General features: G+C 61.3%; 1 protein-coding gene across 1 annotated transcript; it reads left to right on the plus strand.

Annotated features, from left to right (window-relative positions):
• The first annotated feature begins 1,007 nt into the window (after window positions 1-1,007).
• On the plus strand, window positions 1,008-1,691 carry BHLHE23 (basic helix-loop-helix family member e23). Its single transcript, XM_044262270.1, has one exon. It carries the CDS (start codon window positions 1,008-1,010, stop codon window positions 1,689-1,691), a length of 684 nt encoding a protein of 227 aa, XP_044118205.1.
• Window positions 1,692-16,970: the final 15,279 nt, after the last annotated feature.

Raw genomic sequence — 16,970 nt, forward strand, 5'->3', positions numbered from 1 at the left:
CCCAGTCTAGCACCCGCCATCCTCCGGACTCCCCCACGGAAGAGCTGCCTGGCAAATAGAAACCCAGAATGTTCCCTCTCTGACCTTGGACAAGTGTAAACCGTATACTTGGAAGACCAGGAAACGGAAACAAGAGGTTTACCCTAAAAAGGAAGTTTTTGTCCTCAAACTCCAATCCCAGCGGTTCATCACTCCTCGGGGGAGTGTGGAAACCTCCTCAGGACGCGGGAGTCCCGGGAAGATGGGTGGGGGGAACTGGAGGCCCAGGGAGGGCCCCCCCCCACGCCTCCAGGCCTGACGCCCCAGGGCTCGCGCCTGAGTGAGTGAGTGGTTTGCGGACTGACTCAGTGGCGCAGCTGTGCTCCGGGTCTGCGAGGGCCCCCGCCCCGGGCCCAGGCCGCTGGGCCGTCTGCCCCAGCCTGCCAGTGTGCCGGGCTGTGCTGCGCGCTCCCCGGCGCTCCGGCCAGAGGAACGGAAGACGGGATGGAGGAGGCAGGTGCCCACGTGAGGCGCGAGCGTTCTGAGGTGGCAACCCCCAGGCGGCAGACGGAGACCGCCTGAGACCCCGAGAAGCCAGAAAAGCCGCACCCGCCCTCTCCACCCAGACCTCCAGCTCCCTCCATCCCAGCGGACCCCCACCCCGGCCGTCGGTCTCCGCCGCCGCTGGTGCCAGGCTCCGAAAAGAGGCGGTCACCAAGTCCCTTCTGATTGGATGGCCGCGAAGTCCCAGCGGGCGCCCCCGCACCTTAAAAGAGCGGAGTGTGTGGGAGCTGGAGCCCGGCCACCGGCCCAGCCCTGCGCGCGGCCGCGAGGGGTCGGGGAGGAGAGCAGGACGGAGAGACGGGCCGAGAAGGACGAGGGCCGGGAGAAGAGGAGGAGGCGGCGACCCGGAGGCGTGGCCGAGGCGGCCAGAGAGGCCCGGCGCGCGGAGGCTCGGAGGCTCGGGGACCGACCGACAGCCGGACGGACGAGCGGCCCCGGAGCTGCGCCGCGGCGGACGCGCGGCCATGGCCGAGCTCAAGTCGCTGTCGGGGGACGCGTACCTGGCGCTGAGCCACGGCTACGCCGCGGCGACCGCGGGCCTGGCCTACGGGGCGGCGCGGGAGCCCGAGGCGGCCCGCGGCTACGGCGCGCCGGGCCCCGGCGGCGACCTCCCTGCGGCGCCCGCGCCCCACCCCGCGGCCGTGGCCGAGAGCAGCGGCGAGCAGAGCTGCTACGAGGACGACGCCTTCGAGCAGCGGCGGCGGCGGCGGCGGCGGGGGGGGGGGCCCGGGGGCGCGGCGGACGCGCGGCGGCGGCCCCGGGAGCAGCGCTCGCTGCGGCTGAGCATCAACGCGCGCGAGCGGCGGCGGATGCACGACCTGAACGACGCTCTGGACGGGCTGCGCGCCGTCCTCCCCTACGCGCACAGCCCGTCGGTGCGCAAGCTCTCCAAGATCGCCACGCTGCTGCTCGCCAAGAACTACATCCTCATGCAGGCGCAGGCCCTGGACGAGATGCGGCGCCTCGTGGCTTACCTCAACCAGGGCCAGGGCCTGGCGGCGCCGGTGGCCGCTGCGCCCCTGACGCCCTTCGGCCAGGCCGCTGTATACCCGTTCTCCTCGGGCGCCCCACTGCCCTGCCCTGAGAAGCGCGCTGCCTTCTCTGGGACGCCCTCGGCGCTGTGCAAACACTGCAACGAGAAGCCATGAGGGCCCGGGCTGCTCCTCCTCCCGCACCAGCCCTGCATTTTACCTTGTGCCACCCTGCCCCGACTGAACCCCGACCACGGGAGAAGGCTGCGGACGTCGCTTCCAGCCCCCGCCCGCTGAACAGCGCGGGTAGGGCCGCGAGAAGCGCGGAGCACGTCTGGGCACGGGTTTGAGCGCGAGAGCAGGGCACTGGCATCTGCGCCCTGGAGGCCGCAGCGCGCCCACGGGGCAACCTCCGCCGGGAGACAAACCCTGCTTGTCTGGACACCGCTGCTCACCCTGAAAAAGAAGACCAGGACCACGTTGGGAGCAGGGACCTGTGTGACCCCAGGGGGAGTGGTCCTGCTGGTCGCCAGCCCAGATCTCGGCCAGCGCAGGGAGAGCGCTTGGCTGGGCTTGGCAGCTCCCGGCCCCGGCGTTGGATTCTCCGGGGACTGCAGGGCCGGCTCCAGCCGGGCGTGCTCCCAACGACAACCGCTGGCGCCAGGGTAGTCTGCGTCCGAGGCTTGGCAGCCCCAGCGCCCCTGCAGCCCAGTGGGGATGCACACGGACCCAGCCCACGACTGTTTGCTACGCATCTGGACTGCCCTTGACGCTGGAAGACCCCGGGCAGTAGCTGAAGTCAGTGTGTTATGTTCAGTTTCTTGCCTGCCTAGAGGCACGAGCCTCTGGGGGTGAGTGGATGCCAACGCTGGCGGCCTCCAAGTCTGCGGAATCTCCCCTAAACCGTCCCTGGACTCCCCAGCCACCACCGCTTATGCTGGAATGTCCCCGCCAGGGTGTGGCCTGCACGGAGTTGGATGGAGACCCGCCGAGTGCCCTCTGCTCACAGGCAGTTGTACAGAGGACAGTCCCCACACTTGGCCTGGGCTATCAGGGAAGGGCCGGGTCTAGCCCCACTGACCTCCACACCAGCCCCCTGCGTGTTTCCAGGGGAGGAGGCCGGGCCATGGGTGAGTAGGCTGGGGGGAGGGGCTGCTTCCTGACCTGGGAAAAGGTGATGGGTTTGTCTCTTGGTGTTGGGGTCTGTCTCCTTGATGAGGGTGCACGGTGCAGAATTCTGCCGCCGTAGGGGTCCACACGCTCTGCTCAGCCGGCCAGCTACCCTGGGGACTGGGCTGTCCCAGCGCATTTGCCCTCCAGCCGCCCTGCCGCAGTGTTCGGCCTTAGTAACCCAGTTTCCTCGGCCGGCTGCCGCTGCCGCTGTGCTAATGAGGAGAGGACCTCGGCCCTACAGAGCGGCCTGTCTGAAGCATTTAACTTTAATTACTGCCATTTCAAAAGGCCCTTTTGTATCTGCAAAATGAAGTGTGTGATTAAGCTTTATTCATAAAGACATATGCTTAATACTGGTTTTTGTTAATTTCCATATTTATATCTTCACTGTCTTCTTCTTCCTAACACACTACGTTATCGGTTTTGCACATTCAGAAGGCTGGGAGCTAGGGGCTCTGTTTCGAATCCTTTTTAGGTAAGCAAAGGCAGGACAGCTGCGAACTCCAACGCCATTTACTTCCAGGACCATTTCAAAGTGCTCCTGAATCAACTTTATGAGTCACTGGTCATAACCTGAAACAGCGTTGCTCATCCTGGCTGAAACAGACGCCTCTGGTGCATCCTTTCTATTTAGAATGAAGTTACAGTTTTAACTTCGTTTTTAAAATAATGTGATTAAATTTTAATACCACATTAAACATGGTCACTGGTGGCTGAGGTTAGGTTCTCAGAGAGCTGTGCTGGTCTGGACCCCGCGCTTCTCGGTCAGAGCCTAGAAAGTCTGTGGGGGGCGGACGGCTGCTGTGTGAACAACCCCTCAGTAGATGTATAAAATATGAAGAAAACAGGGGAAGGAAAAAAAATCTCTGCACCCCCCCCCTTGAATGAAAAAGCATTAAGTTTTTAAAAGGACCATCTAACTAATCGTCTGTTCTTCCATTTACTTGGTTTTCAAAAAAATGAAATGTGTTTCTTTTTGGCTGCTCAGTCATGTGCTACATGATCCGTTGGTCTCTCCAGAGCGTCAGGCTGCCTCTCGTGGTGTGGAACAGAGGGATCATTCCGTACGTGAAATTAGGCTTTTCAACAAGGCTAACATAGCAACTGCTCTAGCAAATACAAGTCATTTGGCCTCCCCCATTCTAAGAGCTCCCAGCACAAAAGGTCTGGTCCTCCACGGCCCCTGTGCCCAAAATACAGTGAAGCAGCCTCCCCGCTGGCAAGCCCACCACTGTCTGGAAACATCCGACGTGGGCTCTGGGCAGGCACTCCCAGAACGGCTCGGGCATCTAACCCTCCAGAGCCGACCCTTCTCCAGCGCTGGAGAGTTGAACAGGAGAGGGCTTTGCTTATAACGGTGTTTGAACAGCCTTTTCCCAGGTGCTTGTTTTTAGAACCTTCTTAGGGCAAGGGAAGGCGTACCTGCTGGTAGGTCTGGATATGGTGTGAGGGAGTGTCGCAGTAAACCTGGGCCAGCCGCACAGAGACCCGGCCACACACGAAATGGTAGCTTTTCTACTGGCTATGTAAGAGTAAATACATGAAATTAATTGTAATGACTTTTATTTATTCCCGTGCATGCAAAAGAGTGTTTCAAAACACAGTCAGTATCTTTTAATTATCAGGGGATATTGCACGTTCCTTTTTTTCGTACTGAGTCTTCAAAACCCAGTGTGTCTTGCACTTAGAGCTGCTCTCCGTTCAGACCACCCCCGTTTTGAGGATCAGCGGCCGCGCAGGCTTGTGATGCCCACAGTGGACCCTGCGGCCTGAGGCAAAGCTGTGAGGGACCTTTGTTTTCTTCATGCTCATAATAAGCAGGAAATGCCGCTGATTCAAGGAATAAATTCTAGAGCGAGACACATAGGAAATGCTTCAACCTTGTTACTCTTCCAAGCCTGGGTCACCAAGGCCAGCTGAGGCCAGGGCAGGGGCAAGAATGGCTACGGTCCGTTTTCTCCCGCGAAGTGGTGGCCGTTTGTCTACAGAGTCACCCTTTCCAGCCGCCTTCCAGACGCCTTCCAGCCGCCCACTGGCCGCCCACGCCCGAGCCCGGGGAGCCGGCGGCATGATGGCATTCCGGCCTGGGGGCGTCAGGTAGCCAACACTGCCTTCTTCCTCCATTAACCACGCCGTTGGGGGCCGCTGGCCGCTGCTGGAGCCCCGAAGACCGAGGTTCGTTCAAAATCAGGCTGTGAGCCCGTGGAACCTGGCTCGTGGGGGCTCGGGGCAGGCTTCCCTGACCCAGTGGCCCCCCCAGGGGGCCCTTGCTGGGGTGAGGAGAGGCTGGCTGGTGGGCTGAGGTCCTGTACCCCTGCCTGCATTCCCTGACTGGCCGCTCCACGGCCCACGCAGCTGTGAACATGCCAGCTTCCCCGGCAGAGAGAGAAGGCACACGGGTTGGAAGACGGAAGTGGGGAGTCTTTAGGGTTAAGCTAATGATTGAGCATTTCACAACAGATGCCACCTCCTCTTCCTTCCTTTCTTTAAAATGACCAACAGCAAAGTTCTCCATCTCCTTTGGGTATTTTGGTGGGAACATTTTTACCTACTTGGTGAGATGCCACGGGCCCAGCACTTTCTGTTCCTGTGGGCTCAGGACATCTGACACCCAAAGATCTTTGTTTCCCTCCAGGTAGGAAACTCGCTCACCTAAAACAGCATCCCTGGTTCTCAGTACTGGGTAACGGCATCCACACTCGGGGAGCAGAACTCCGTCCTCACCTAGCTCCGCCCCAAGGGACCCGGAGCTCGGACAGGCAAGGGCCATCGGCCCTCGCACGTCCACTCACAGACCCTCGTGTGCCAGTGTGTTGGCTTCTTGGTTGATTTCATCCCAAACCCGGGGCTTGTCTTCATTCGTGCTGATGTTAGTCGGATCCGCGGGGACCTCTGTTCATCCTTACGAGGAAGCTCCCAAGTGTTCTGGGGCAGACACCTGCTTTGTCAAATATGCATGTCTGTTTCCCTTGCAGGTTGGAACATTAAAGGAAGAGGCACCTCCTCCCAGAGGACAAATGTTGTTTTCCTAAAAGGATGCGTGAGATGCACAGAGTGTCCTTCCGAGCAGCACGGCCTGTCTTGCCTCGCCCTTAGCCGAGAGAAGTCTGATGAGAGCGACCAGGCAGGACCCCAGAGCCCCGGTTAATCCCGCAGACTGTGGTTACGGCAATTGCATCCTAGGAATTTGCCTGTGACATGTCCTGAGTCTTTAGTCGCTCTTGGCATCCCATTTTAAGGGATGGAAACAGAGGGATTTACAATGTATTAAATCATTTCTCCAACAATTAATTACCTCTTTGGATCATCCTCTTTGGATGTTATGTTCTATACCCAAACAAAAGTCAGTTCCATACCATTAAAAAATTAATACACATAAATTAATACACACAGAAGCAAAAAGGCTCTGATCGTTAGCAAAATCTCCTTTGAGGCCAGTGTCTTCCCATGTTCTAGAATGAGTCTGAAGTGCCCCAGGCCTTTGTACGGAGAAGAGGGGAGAGAAGCTGTGATCTGTGAGGCTCTCTGAGCAGGAGGCGAGCTGGGTTATTTTGAAAGTGAGCGTAGGGCAGGAGCTTGTGAAATGCGGGGCTAGAAGGGGGTCTCGGAATAAGGCTGTGTCTGTGCTTCTGCGGCTGGCTGTGCAGGCTCCCCGGGCTGGTGCGGGTCAGAAGGCCGAGGGCCGAGGGCCGTCGCTCTGTGGCTCCCGTGGCCGCTGTGGTCTGCGTTCCCAGAGACACGGCTGTCAGAACGCAGAGCGGAACCGGATGCGGGCCTGGCCGGTGGCCTCTGTCCCCAATGATGCTCAGGCCTCATGGGCGTGCCCAGCTGACGGGGGCCTGTGGGGCACCTGGGACAGGGTCCTAGCTCAAGGGCTTCTTAGCAGCAGCGTGCCTGTGTGCTGGACGGGAAAGCCTTCCCAACGAGCCCGGTTTCACCTCCAAGCCTGTTTTGTCTGAAATGGCGAGGCCACTGTCAGTTGCTGTCCTGGGGGCCCTGATTCAGCCTGACAGGAGCCCAACCTCGCAGCCGCGTGTGGACGGGGCTTGGGTGCTCACGAGGCCACAGCCAGTCCAGGAAGTGGCCACAAAGCCCAGACACCAGTAGGCCCTGCAACGCTCTCCGATGGCCAGGAGGCATCTGACGGGACTGGCCGGCTCTAGGCCTGCAGCCCTGTGTCACGGAGGCACTGAAGTCACAAATCCCTGGGGACGGCCTCTAAGTCTCGAACGCCCGGGGCAGAGTCCAGGATCTGTCCCAGCCCCCCGCAGCTGCCCAGGCGGCTCCAGAGCCTGTCGGAGAGGGTGCCCGTGGGACCCTGCCCACCAGCTCGAGGTGGTGCTGGCGGAAGCCAGGTGTGCTCTGCCGAAGAGCCCCCCACCCCCCGGGGCTCTGTCCATGGAATGCAAGCTGGGGAGGGAGCAGCTCATCACTCGGGAGCAGGGACACCCATGATTTTTGGTAACTGAGATTCAGAAACTCTACATCTGGGAGTCGGTTGATGCCAACGGGCAGCCAGACGGCTGATGGGAAAGGGCCTCTGAACGGGAAGGTTGAGGTGTAAAGATCCCTTCTTCCGAGCGTAGCCCCTCCCAACCCGTTAGGCTGGACCAGCCCGACGGCCGGCGCCCTTCCTCGGGCTCCCACGGAGAGACTGTGCGGGCAGCACCTGCATGTCAACATCACAGACAACAGGGAAGACATTGATTTCATATTTGGGAATCCGGGATTCTAGAATAAATGGAAAGGCTTCTTGCTGCAAAACACCACTCTCTGTTTGCGCTCGAGTCTCCCCTTGGGGCTGTGGCGTCGGCAGAGGTGCCCAGAGTGAGGGTGCCCGAGGGGGTGAGAGCTTCGCCCCAGCGTCCCCACAGGCTGCTTCCAGAAATGCCTGTGTTCAGGGAACAGAGTGTGTCCCCAGGCCCCTTCACTGGCACACATACCCTTGCTCATTTTGTCTGTCTGTCTCTGGCTCGTTTTCTCCTGAAGCTGCTTTTGGGGGTGGGGGGGCAGAAGAGCCTATCACTCTTTCCCTGTCCCTGGGCAGCGCTGCTCCCCTAACGAGCACACGTGGTCCTTAAAATACCCCACACGTGTTCTGGTGTCTCCGGACCCTGGGCACTACTGTCGGCAGACCCGACTGCTTCGGGATTCGGGAAAGCCCGGCCAATAGGCAAGGGAAAGGCAGATGCAAAAGAGCAGCTGGCCGGTGGCTGCCAGCCCCGCCCGCGGCCTGGGGGGTGCAGGTGACAACGGGCTGCGGCCTCTGTCATCCTCTGCCAGGGAGTGTGTCCTGAACCCTGAACACAGGCGGCCTGTGTGTGTGTGCACATGTGCCCCTACGCGTGTCCCGCTCTGCACGGTTTCACCCCCCACAGTCCCTGGGTCCTCGGCTGCCGCCAGGGTACCGAACAGTGGCACCGCCGCCAGCCCCCACCTTGCCCTAAGAGGTCTTAGCAACTCCCCGCCTTTTCGTAGATGGTCTGGCCTTGAGCGGGCTTGACGGAGGTTAGCAGGTCGAGCCCCTTGCCCACTTGCTGGGACCGGGTTTCCCCAGACACAGATGTTCCATTTTAAGCCCTGGCAAATCCTACACCAAAGGCCGAGTTGATCACCCAGGGGTTAGGTCCTCAAACCCTTTCTGAAAACAGGAGAGAGGGTGAGCCCCATAAATAAAACACAGGCACAGTGTCCTGCTCTCACACCCCCGTGGACATCCTCAGTCTCCCCGCGGACGCCCTTCCCTGCAGCCTAGGCCAAACCACGACTGTGAGCCTGGCTGGGAGCAAATGGGCCAGCGCCGGTGGAGGCTCACTGCCGCGCCCGTGGCCGTCCCACAAGTGAGGCGAGGCTGCTTGACGCAGACCACAGGCAGCGCCCGAGAGAGAAGTGGTTCGGTGAGGGGACCTCCTCCCAGCAGGGGCTAGAGGGGCAACGGCGCTGGATGCCGCCGTGCTCGGGGCCACTGCAGAGAGGAGTCAAGGGCTGGACTAGGGACGGGCCGTTCCCCGAGCCGTGGCCCCTGCCCGGAACCCTGCTTCTCCCCTAAAGATGCCTCCACCCAGCCCGGCCAGCCCTGGACACCAAACCGACCCCACCGAGGTTTTAGGAGAGACCGTTGGGCGGGGCTGAAGGCCCAGGAGCCGGCCAGGAAGGAAGGACAGACGGCGGCCACCGCCACGGAGGAAAACTGTCGGAGCAAGGAGAGCCCACGGGAATCAGCGTCTCCTAATGAGCACGTCGTCGGGCGATTTCACTCTAATTTTTGCTTAATAAGGCTGGTTTGAGACGTAATTTTGAGGATCCACGCCTCCCCTAGACCCGCTCGTCATGGTGAGGGGCCTCTCTCCGGCACGGTGGGGGTGTGTCGCTTCATTACTACCGCTCTGGAAGGTGGCTGTGCTGACAGATGAGGGACGGCGATGGCCTTTCAAGGATACCGACTTCATTAAGCAGCCTCATTAGGGCGGCCGAGTGCTAAATATGTCATTTTAAAGGGAATGCTCGGCTTTCAGTGGCTTCCCCTCCCCCTCCCCCCACCTAAGTGAATGAATACTGTTTCCAAAATAATTACAAATGAACAAACAAGGTCAGAGGCCCCTCCGGGAGGGATCCAGCAGGCGTTTACCCAGCGCCCAGGGCCAGGACGGCGGAGCAGAGTGCCGCAGGCAGCAGGATGGTGGGGGGCGGGCTCGGCGCCCCTCTCCTCCTCTGTCCAGGGACAGTGCGGATGCACCCATGGGTATTGAGGGACCCGCACCAGGGGCTTCGCTCTCCCCAGGCCCACATCAGCTTCGTGGTCAGCTGCCTGGTCCCCACGGTCTGCGGGAGGCACGCTCCGCGCCAGTAGACAGGAGGCATTTCGCGAGCGCTCCCGGTCCCCCGCAGGGCCAGCCGCTGAAGGGGTGGCCCGCCGTCTCCCAGTGTGACTGTCTCCTGTCGGTGTTGTGGTAAGACAGACCTAACTGGCTGACGTTTCAGCGAGGTGAGGCCCCGTCCAGCGGCGTGAAGGGTGTTCTCAGCGCCGTGCGGCCGTCGCCACTGCTCCTTCCGGAAGGCCCGTCTTCCATCTGTAATTTGACTGGTTTCAAGCCGGGCTCGTTAGGGTACAACGTGCATCCAGTAAAACACGTGCTTCGACGCACCGCTCAGGAACGTGGGAAACTCGCGCAGCTGGGGAACCGCCCCGCGGCCAAGATAGAGAACGCCGCCATCGCCCCAGGAGGCCGTCCTGCGCACGCCACCCCCGGCCGGCCGGCGGGCTTTCTGGGCCTAGAGTCTTGCTTTTTCCAGAACATCTCCTAGGGAGGGATTGTTCACAGGCGGCCTCGGCATAGCGCACGTGAGGCTCGCCGGGGTCCCCTGTCTGCACCTCAGTCTCACCATCTGCAGAGTGGGGCGGTGATCTCGGTGGCATGCGGGGTCTTGAGGGGCTGTTTGAGCTGTTTTCATAAATCTTAGCACCCCACCTGCCCTACCTCAGTGTTTGCAGAAGCCTCGCACGAGCCACTGCGACGTGAAGAGACTTCTTGGGGAAAGTGAGTAGGCCAACCCTAGTCTTTACAGAAAGACCTGCTTGGGGTGTATCGACATTTCCCAAGACAGTTCTGGCTGTGGCTCCTGCGAGACAGGGTCCCCAGCACCATCCATGCTGACCTCTCTCGGAGGCAGCCTGCGTGTCCCCCACGTTTCCTCCCCTTCTCAGAGACACGTCTTTTGGGTTAATACTCACATGGCACTGGGGCACCTGGGTGTCTCAGTGGGTTGGGTGCTGCCTTCGGCTCAGATCGAGATCCCTGGGTCCTAGGATCGGGCCCTGAGTCAGGCTCCCTGTTTGGCAGGGAGCCTGCTTCCCCCTCTCCGCCTGCTAATGCTCTCCGTCACTATCTCTGTCTCTCTCTCTCTCTCTCAAATAAGTTAATTAATTAAATATTTTTTAAAAAACACACGGCATGCCTGGCTGCCGGTGGTGGTCTCTGTGACAGGTGAAAGGGGCCGAGGGTTTGGGCAAGGAGCCACCGAGGTGGCCCGTACTCAGGAAGGGGAGACAAAGCACGGCCAGGTACCCCTCCCCACCCCTTGCTTGTGAAGGGCCTGGGACGGGGGTCCTGCACGGATTGAATAGGACGTGACAGTTGTGATCGGGGAGGGGGCCCTGAGGAGTGCCCGGCCGGGATGGCCTCATGATATCCCTTTCCCTCTACTGCGTCAGCCGGCATTAACCCAGAGCCACCCCACTTCCTCCTGGGGCGCTCAGGAAGCCGTCTGCACAACCTCGTCACGAGACAGGAAACACCTGCGGCACATGCGCAGTGACAGAAACGTCCAGACAGCGGACACGGCCGGGCACGGTGGGAGGGACACGGCCGGGCAGGGTGGGAGGGACACGGCCGGGCAGGGTGGGAGGGACACGGCCGGGCACGGTGGGAGGGACACGGCCGGGCACGGTGGGAGGGACACGGCCGGGCACGGTGGGAGGGACACGGCCGGGCACGGTGGGAGGGACACGGCCGGGCAGGGTGGGAGGGACACGGCCGGGCAGGGTGGGAGGGACACGGCCGGGCAGGGTGGGAGGGACACGGCCGGGCAGGGTGGGAGGGACACGGCCGGGCACGGTGGGAGGGACACGGCCGGGCACGGTGGGAGGGACACGGCCGGGCAGGGTGGGAGGGACACGGCCGGGCACGGTGGGAGGGACACGGCCGGGCACGGTGGGAGGGACACGGCCGGGCAGGGTGGGAGGGACACGGCCGGGCAGGGTGGGAGGGACACGGCCGGGCACGGTGGGAGGGACACGGCCGGGCACGGTGGGAGGGACACGGCCGGGCAGGGTGGGAGGGACACGGCCGGGCACGGTGGGAGGGACACGGCCGGGCAGGGTGGGAGGGACACGGCCGGGCACGGTGGGAGGGACACGGCCGGGCAGGGTGGGAGGGACACGGCCGGGCACGGTGGGAGGGACACGGCCGGGCACGGTGGGAGGGACACGGCCGGGCACGGTGGGAGGGACACGGCCGGGCAGGGTGGGAGGACTTTCATCCTCCTCAGACCAGGTGCCAACCGCCTCCTCCTGTCGTACCAGCAATGTGAGGGTCATCAGGGTGAGTCGCCAACGTCACGCGGGGCCTGGCCGCAAGTGACCCGAGTGTCCGTGGCCGCGCCTCTGTGTGAGGGCCCCAGACGTCAGCGGGGAGCTATCTTCATGAACAGGAGGCATTCATAATCCCCTGTGTGGCAGCTCCATGATCTGCCCGGCGACGAGGGAACGTTCCAGATGAGGCTATGATTATGTTTCCGCACGTAGCGACCCGAGGTAAATCTTTGCAATTTCCATTTTGTGGAGATTTAATAGGGACTCCTGCCCTGTTGCTGGCTCCCGTTTAATCCGAGGTCACTCATTGAATGGAGACGGGCAGACGTCGGTGGGCCGGGCTGCGGGCTGAGCTGCGGCTGGCCTCCCCGGCACCCGTCCCAGATGGACGGCTGCTGCCCTCGATCTCCGCCGGGCCCTAATCTGAAACCTTGACCTGCTTCTCTGCACATTCCACATATTACATGCGACCTGGACACCCATGATGAAGGCTGTGCGGCCGCCACCAGGAACAAGAGACAGTCACGCTCACGGACCCGGAGTTTCCAAGATTTACCAAGTAAAGCGTGACCAGAAGCACTGTCTGCAACAGGCTGATTGCCGTCCTACAGGAAGAAAACTGGCGCAGCTGTAGTTCTCTCTGGAGGGAGCAGGGGCACGGCCCGCCGCGGGGCTTCTGCAGAGGAGGCTCCGGGCCCGCAGGCCGGACGAGAGGGAGCCCGGCCCCCAGCAGCACCTCTATACTGAGTCGTCTCCCCACACCGTGAATATCTTTTCTGAACACCAGGAAGCAGAGGCGCCCTGCGGGCTCTGGATTCTGGCTCAGGTCCTGACCCAAGGGTCGTGGGCTCGAGCCGCGGATCTGCTCCTGCCAGGGGGAGGGTCTGCTTGAGGTTCTCTCCCTCCGCTCCTCCCCCGCTCGCACACGCTCTCTCTAAAATAAATAAATAAATCTTAATTACAAAACAAAACAAACAAGCAAAAACCCCCAAACCGGAAAGCAGCAGTTGTGGGCCGAGCGGAGGCTCTGGTCCTAACCCTGGGCCTTGCGGCTATTACGCAGACGGGAAACTGTGCCGTCAAGTTAAGGGCCTGGAGAAGAGGCACCTGACCTGGACGCCCCAGCTGGCTCCCAAGTGAGCGACAGTGGAGGGAGTCCGGGGAGCTGGTGCGGGGGGCGGGGGTGGCCATGAGCCTGGGTGGACAGCCAGCCACAGGGCAGGAGGAGGCCAGGGCGATCCTGTCCCAGAGCCTGTGGAGGTGGCCCAGCGGCACTGACCCGCCCTCTGGGGGTCACAGACTTCGACCCCACAGCAGCAGGAGAACCCTGACCCTAACTCCTGCGGGGGAGGTGGAGAGGTCTACACTCGGTGGGCACAGGCCCACCTGCGCCTCCAACGGCAGAGTCCCATTTCCCCCACATGACCTGTGTCCTCCAGAGGAGGACACGTGGCCGTGGCTGCTCCAGGACCCTCGCCACAAGCGTGTACGTGCGATCCCCCGCGTCGTGGCGGCTCCACGGCACAGCCCGGCCGGCAGGATGCCTGCACTGAGCGGCAGAGGCACCTGGAGGGACGGGCCATCCCGCTGCATCTGCCTGGCGCCCTCGTCAGGGCTGCTGGACGGTTGGGGCTTCGCGGTACTGACCAAGCGGAGCGTGGTGGGTGCCCTCCCGTGGCGCACTCCGCGGACATCACCTGGCAGGTGGTGTGAGGGACGGAGACAATGGAGGGGCCGGCCACGTCACTCACCGGGGTTGGAGGAGCCAGAGCGTGGTCTCCGCTTCAGCAAGCCCGGTGGGGTCCTGGGACGCAGGTGATGTCCCACTGTGGGGCTTGGCAGGGGTCCTGAGCCCTCCAACGGGCAGCTGAGGCCCGCTGAGCCTCTGACCAATGGGGTCACAGGAGTCCCCGCTCCGGCTGGCGGTGAAGACGCGTCACAACAAAGGAGTCAGCTGGGGACCCAAGGCGAGGGGCCCACAGCCCACCCCAGTATTTTCCTCCGGCCTGGATACCTGACTGGGTCCCTCGCGGGCGCATCAAAAGTCTGTTGCTGCATAACAAAGCAGCCCCAGACGCCGCAGCCTAAAACAACCGTGTCACGGTTCGCAAGGGTCCGAGTTCAGGAGTGGCCCAGCTGGGCAGTTCCGGGCAGGGACTCCCCTGAGGTTGTTGGTGGAGGCTGTGGTCACCTGAAGGGTCTGGGAATCCCCTTCCAAGGAGGCCCCCTCGTGGGGCCTGTGGCCGCCTCAGGTTCTCGCCACGTGGCCTCTCCCCGGGGCACTGGCTGGCCCCCTGCGAGCTATGGCTCACACCCTCATCTGGTGACTCACAGCTTCCTCTCCCCCTGCACGGTGCTCAGAGGATGCCTCGGTCCAGCTCACATTCAGCAAGAGGGAATTAAAGCCTCCTTCTGAGGGGACAGTTTTCCCAGAAAGCTGCCCCTTGTTAAGAGCACACACTGGGTTGGTTCACTCAGGGATTTGAAGAAAAGACCCCCTTCCTGGTCAGAAAATTGTCCCCCTGCGAACGAGCATAGGGCCTGGATTTCACCTTCAGAAGTTTGTTTGTTTGAGTTAAGCTTGAGTTAAGCTCCGGCGTGGGGCTGGGTGTCCCCAGGGACCCCCGGTGAGGAAGCTCCTTTCTGGGTCCTTTCCCAGAGCACGTTGCTGTCCTCGGTCTAGGGGTCTTGGTTGACCATCCTTACAGACAGTGACATGTGTCCCTTGGGCCACACGTGGCCCCGTGGCCCCAGGTTCAGCGCCTGCGTGGTGCTCGGGTGTGAGGCACTGCGTAAGTGATGAGGTTGCTTCCTGGCCTTCAGCAGGACCCCTCCCCTCAGACCACACTGGGTCTCCCAGACGTCTCCCGGCGTCCCTCTGTCCCCCGGCACGCTGCCCCAGGGGTGGCAGGCCGGGGGAAGACACGCAGATCCACCGGATCTGTCAGTCCCCTGGTATTGCCTTTTATTGGCAGTAATAAATGCCTGTGCTAATTAATGGAATGGGTTTAACAGCCGTGATGACTGTCACAGGAGTGGCCCTTCTGGGTCTTACATAAAACCCTCAATGATAAAATTTCCTCTGCGGCATTTTCATTACGTTTCCATTGTTCTGAAATGAAGCAGAGTTATGCTAGAACATTCTCAAGGGGCTGCGGGAGCCCCACACCTATGCTTGGCTTGGGAATAGGGTGTGGGGCAGGGTGTGGCCCTCAGATCCCGGGATCTGGAACGTGTCCTCAGCACCCGTCGATTCCCGTGGAGGCCAGACTGCAAACGGGACACTGACACCCCCAACAGAGCCAGAGGTCTCGACAAGCCTCTGGCCGCCTGCGCCTCAGTGTCCCTGTCTGTGGGGGGACATGAAGACCCTCCAGGCTGGGGAGGTGCACGCCTGTCCCCCTTGGGCTCCACAGATGGCCCCGCAGCACCCAGGCAGGCCGCCCTTGTACAAATGACCTGCTCAGGGCCCCTGGGCAGCACGTAGGGAATGGGGTCCCTGGAAGCCGACTCGTGCAGCTGGTACATTTTCTCTCCCAAGTGGATCAGCTCCTGGACTTATCCGGGACCTTTGCTTGGTCACCAGCACCCATGCCAACTGCCCACTGACCCCTCGCAGCCGGCAGGGAGGACACAGGCAGCCACGCTTCCCAGATATAGGAACAGGAGCATCCAAGGTTAGGGTGCGGAAGCCCTAAACCAGAGCCCGCCCCAGGTGCAGGGCCCTTCCTCTGCAGGGGGCGGTGCTCCTGACCTGGAGGTCGACAGGGCTGGAAGCTGACCAGGGGGCCACGGACCAGGATACTAGTTTCCGCCATCGCTCATCCACACACTAACAAGTTAGTGGCACAAACCAGAGTAGGACTGACGGACGCCTCGTCAGCAAACCCAGGCGTCCCAGCCGTCCCAGCTGCCGTCTCACCTCAGTATTTCAGACCCACGCACGACCACCAGAAGGGGGTTGTTGGAAACCACGCGCCTGGATTTTCGAAAACTGAGCTCAGACTTCTGCTAATTCTTCTTTTTTTATTAAGATTTTTATTTATTTATTAGAGAGAGAGGGACACCGAGAGACCAAACATAGACAGGGGGAGTGGGAGAAGGAGAAGCACCCTAGGATCCTGACCTGAGCCGAAGGCAGACACATAATGACTGCGCCCCCCAGGGACCCCAACTTCCTGCTAATTCTGAGAGTTGTTCTGCCTGACTGTTCTCAGCTTGCATTTCTCTCCCTGGCCCCCCAACCCCCACCCCAGCCTCCCATCCCCGCCCAGGGCCACTCTCTTCCTGTCAGCATGGGGAGAAGTCCACGTCCCGTGAGGTCTGGCCCAAGCTTTCCCTCCACCCAGGAGGGGACTGTGACCTCTGGGGGTCCCCACCCGTCCCTCGGATGCCTCCATAGACTTGGGAGGCAGCTCGCCAGCAAGCGGTTACTCTTTGTCAACTGAAGCCAAGAGCGGAGGCTGCAGATCAGCGCCCAAGCCGCTGCTGTCCTTTCTGTAAACCGCCAGGCCAGCCCCAGCAAGGCTCTCCCCTGGCCACCAGCAGGCCCAGCCATGAATATTGATGGCACGGCCTTTGTGAGGAGCGTCCCGCTCCGGCCTCCGCAGAGCGGTGGGCTCCGAGATCTCCCCAGCTTTGTTGAGTGTCAGGACGCACGGTGGCGACAGATGGACATTCGCCTCCAAACCTCCCTGCTCCCAAGCGCAGCACAAAGGGGCCCGGGATGTTTTCAATATCACACACTTGCCTCGGGGCCTGTCTTCAATCCCATTTACTGAGGGCTGGGGCTTTTTTTCATCAGTCAAATGCCTTAAGCACTTTGTCAACTTGGACATCTGGCCGCATGGCAAAAATTATTTTATTTGCTAAAATATTTAATAGTGTGGCAGGGTTTTGCTGGAGACCTGGGCCGCCGTGGCACCTGCGGGCACGCAGCGGCGCCAGCCACGAACCACGGGCCCTCGCGGTGGGCATGGCTCTTCCCGCTGGAGGAGGGAGAATGTGCTCCCCTCACCACCTGGTGATGGCTTTGTGGTCCACCCTCCCTCGGCAGGAGGATCTGGGAAGTCCGAACACAGTTGAAAATGGGCTCCAATAAGCCCTAGACACACGCGTCCACAGCGGCCCTGTCAACACACTGCTCGGTGCTGCTTGGGACCAAGACGTAGCCGAGGGCGAAATCAGCCCAA

The sequence above is a fragment of the Neovison vison genome, chromosome 8, assembly GCF_020171115.1.
Source record: "Neovison vison isolate M4711 chromosome 8, ASM_NN_V1, whole genome shotgun sequence".
In the NCBI taxonomy this organism is placed as follows: Eukaryota; Metazoa; Chordata; class Mammalia; order Carnivora; family Mustelidae; genus Neogale; species Neogale vison.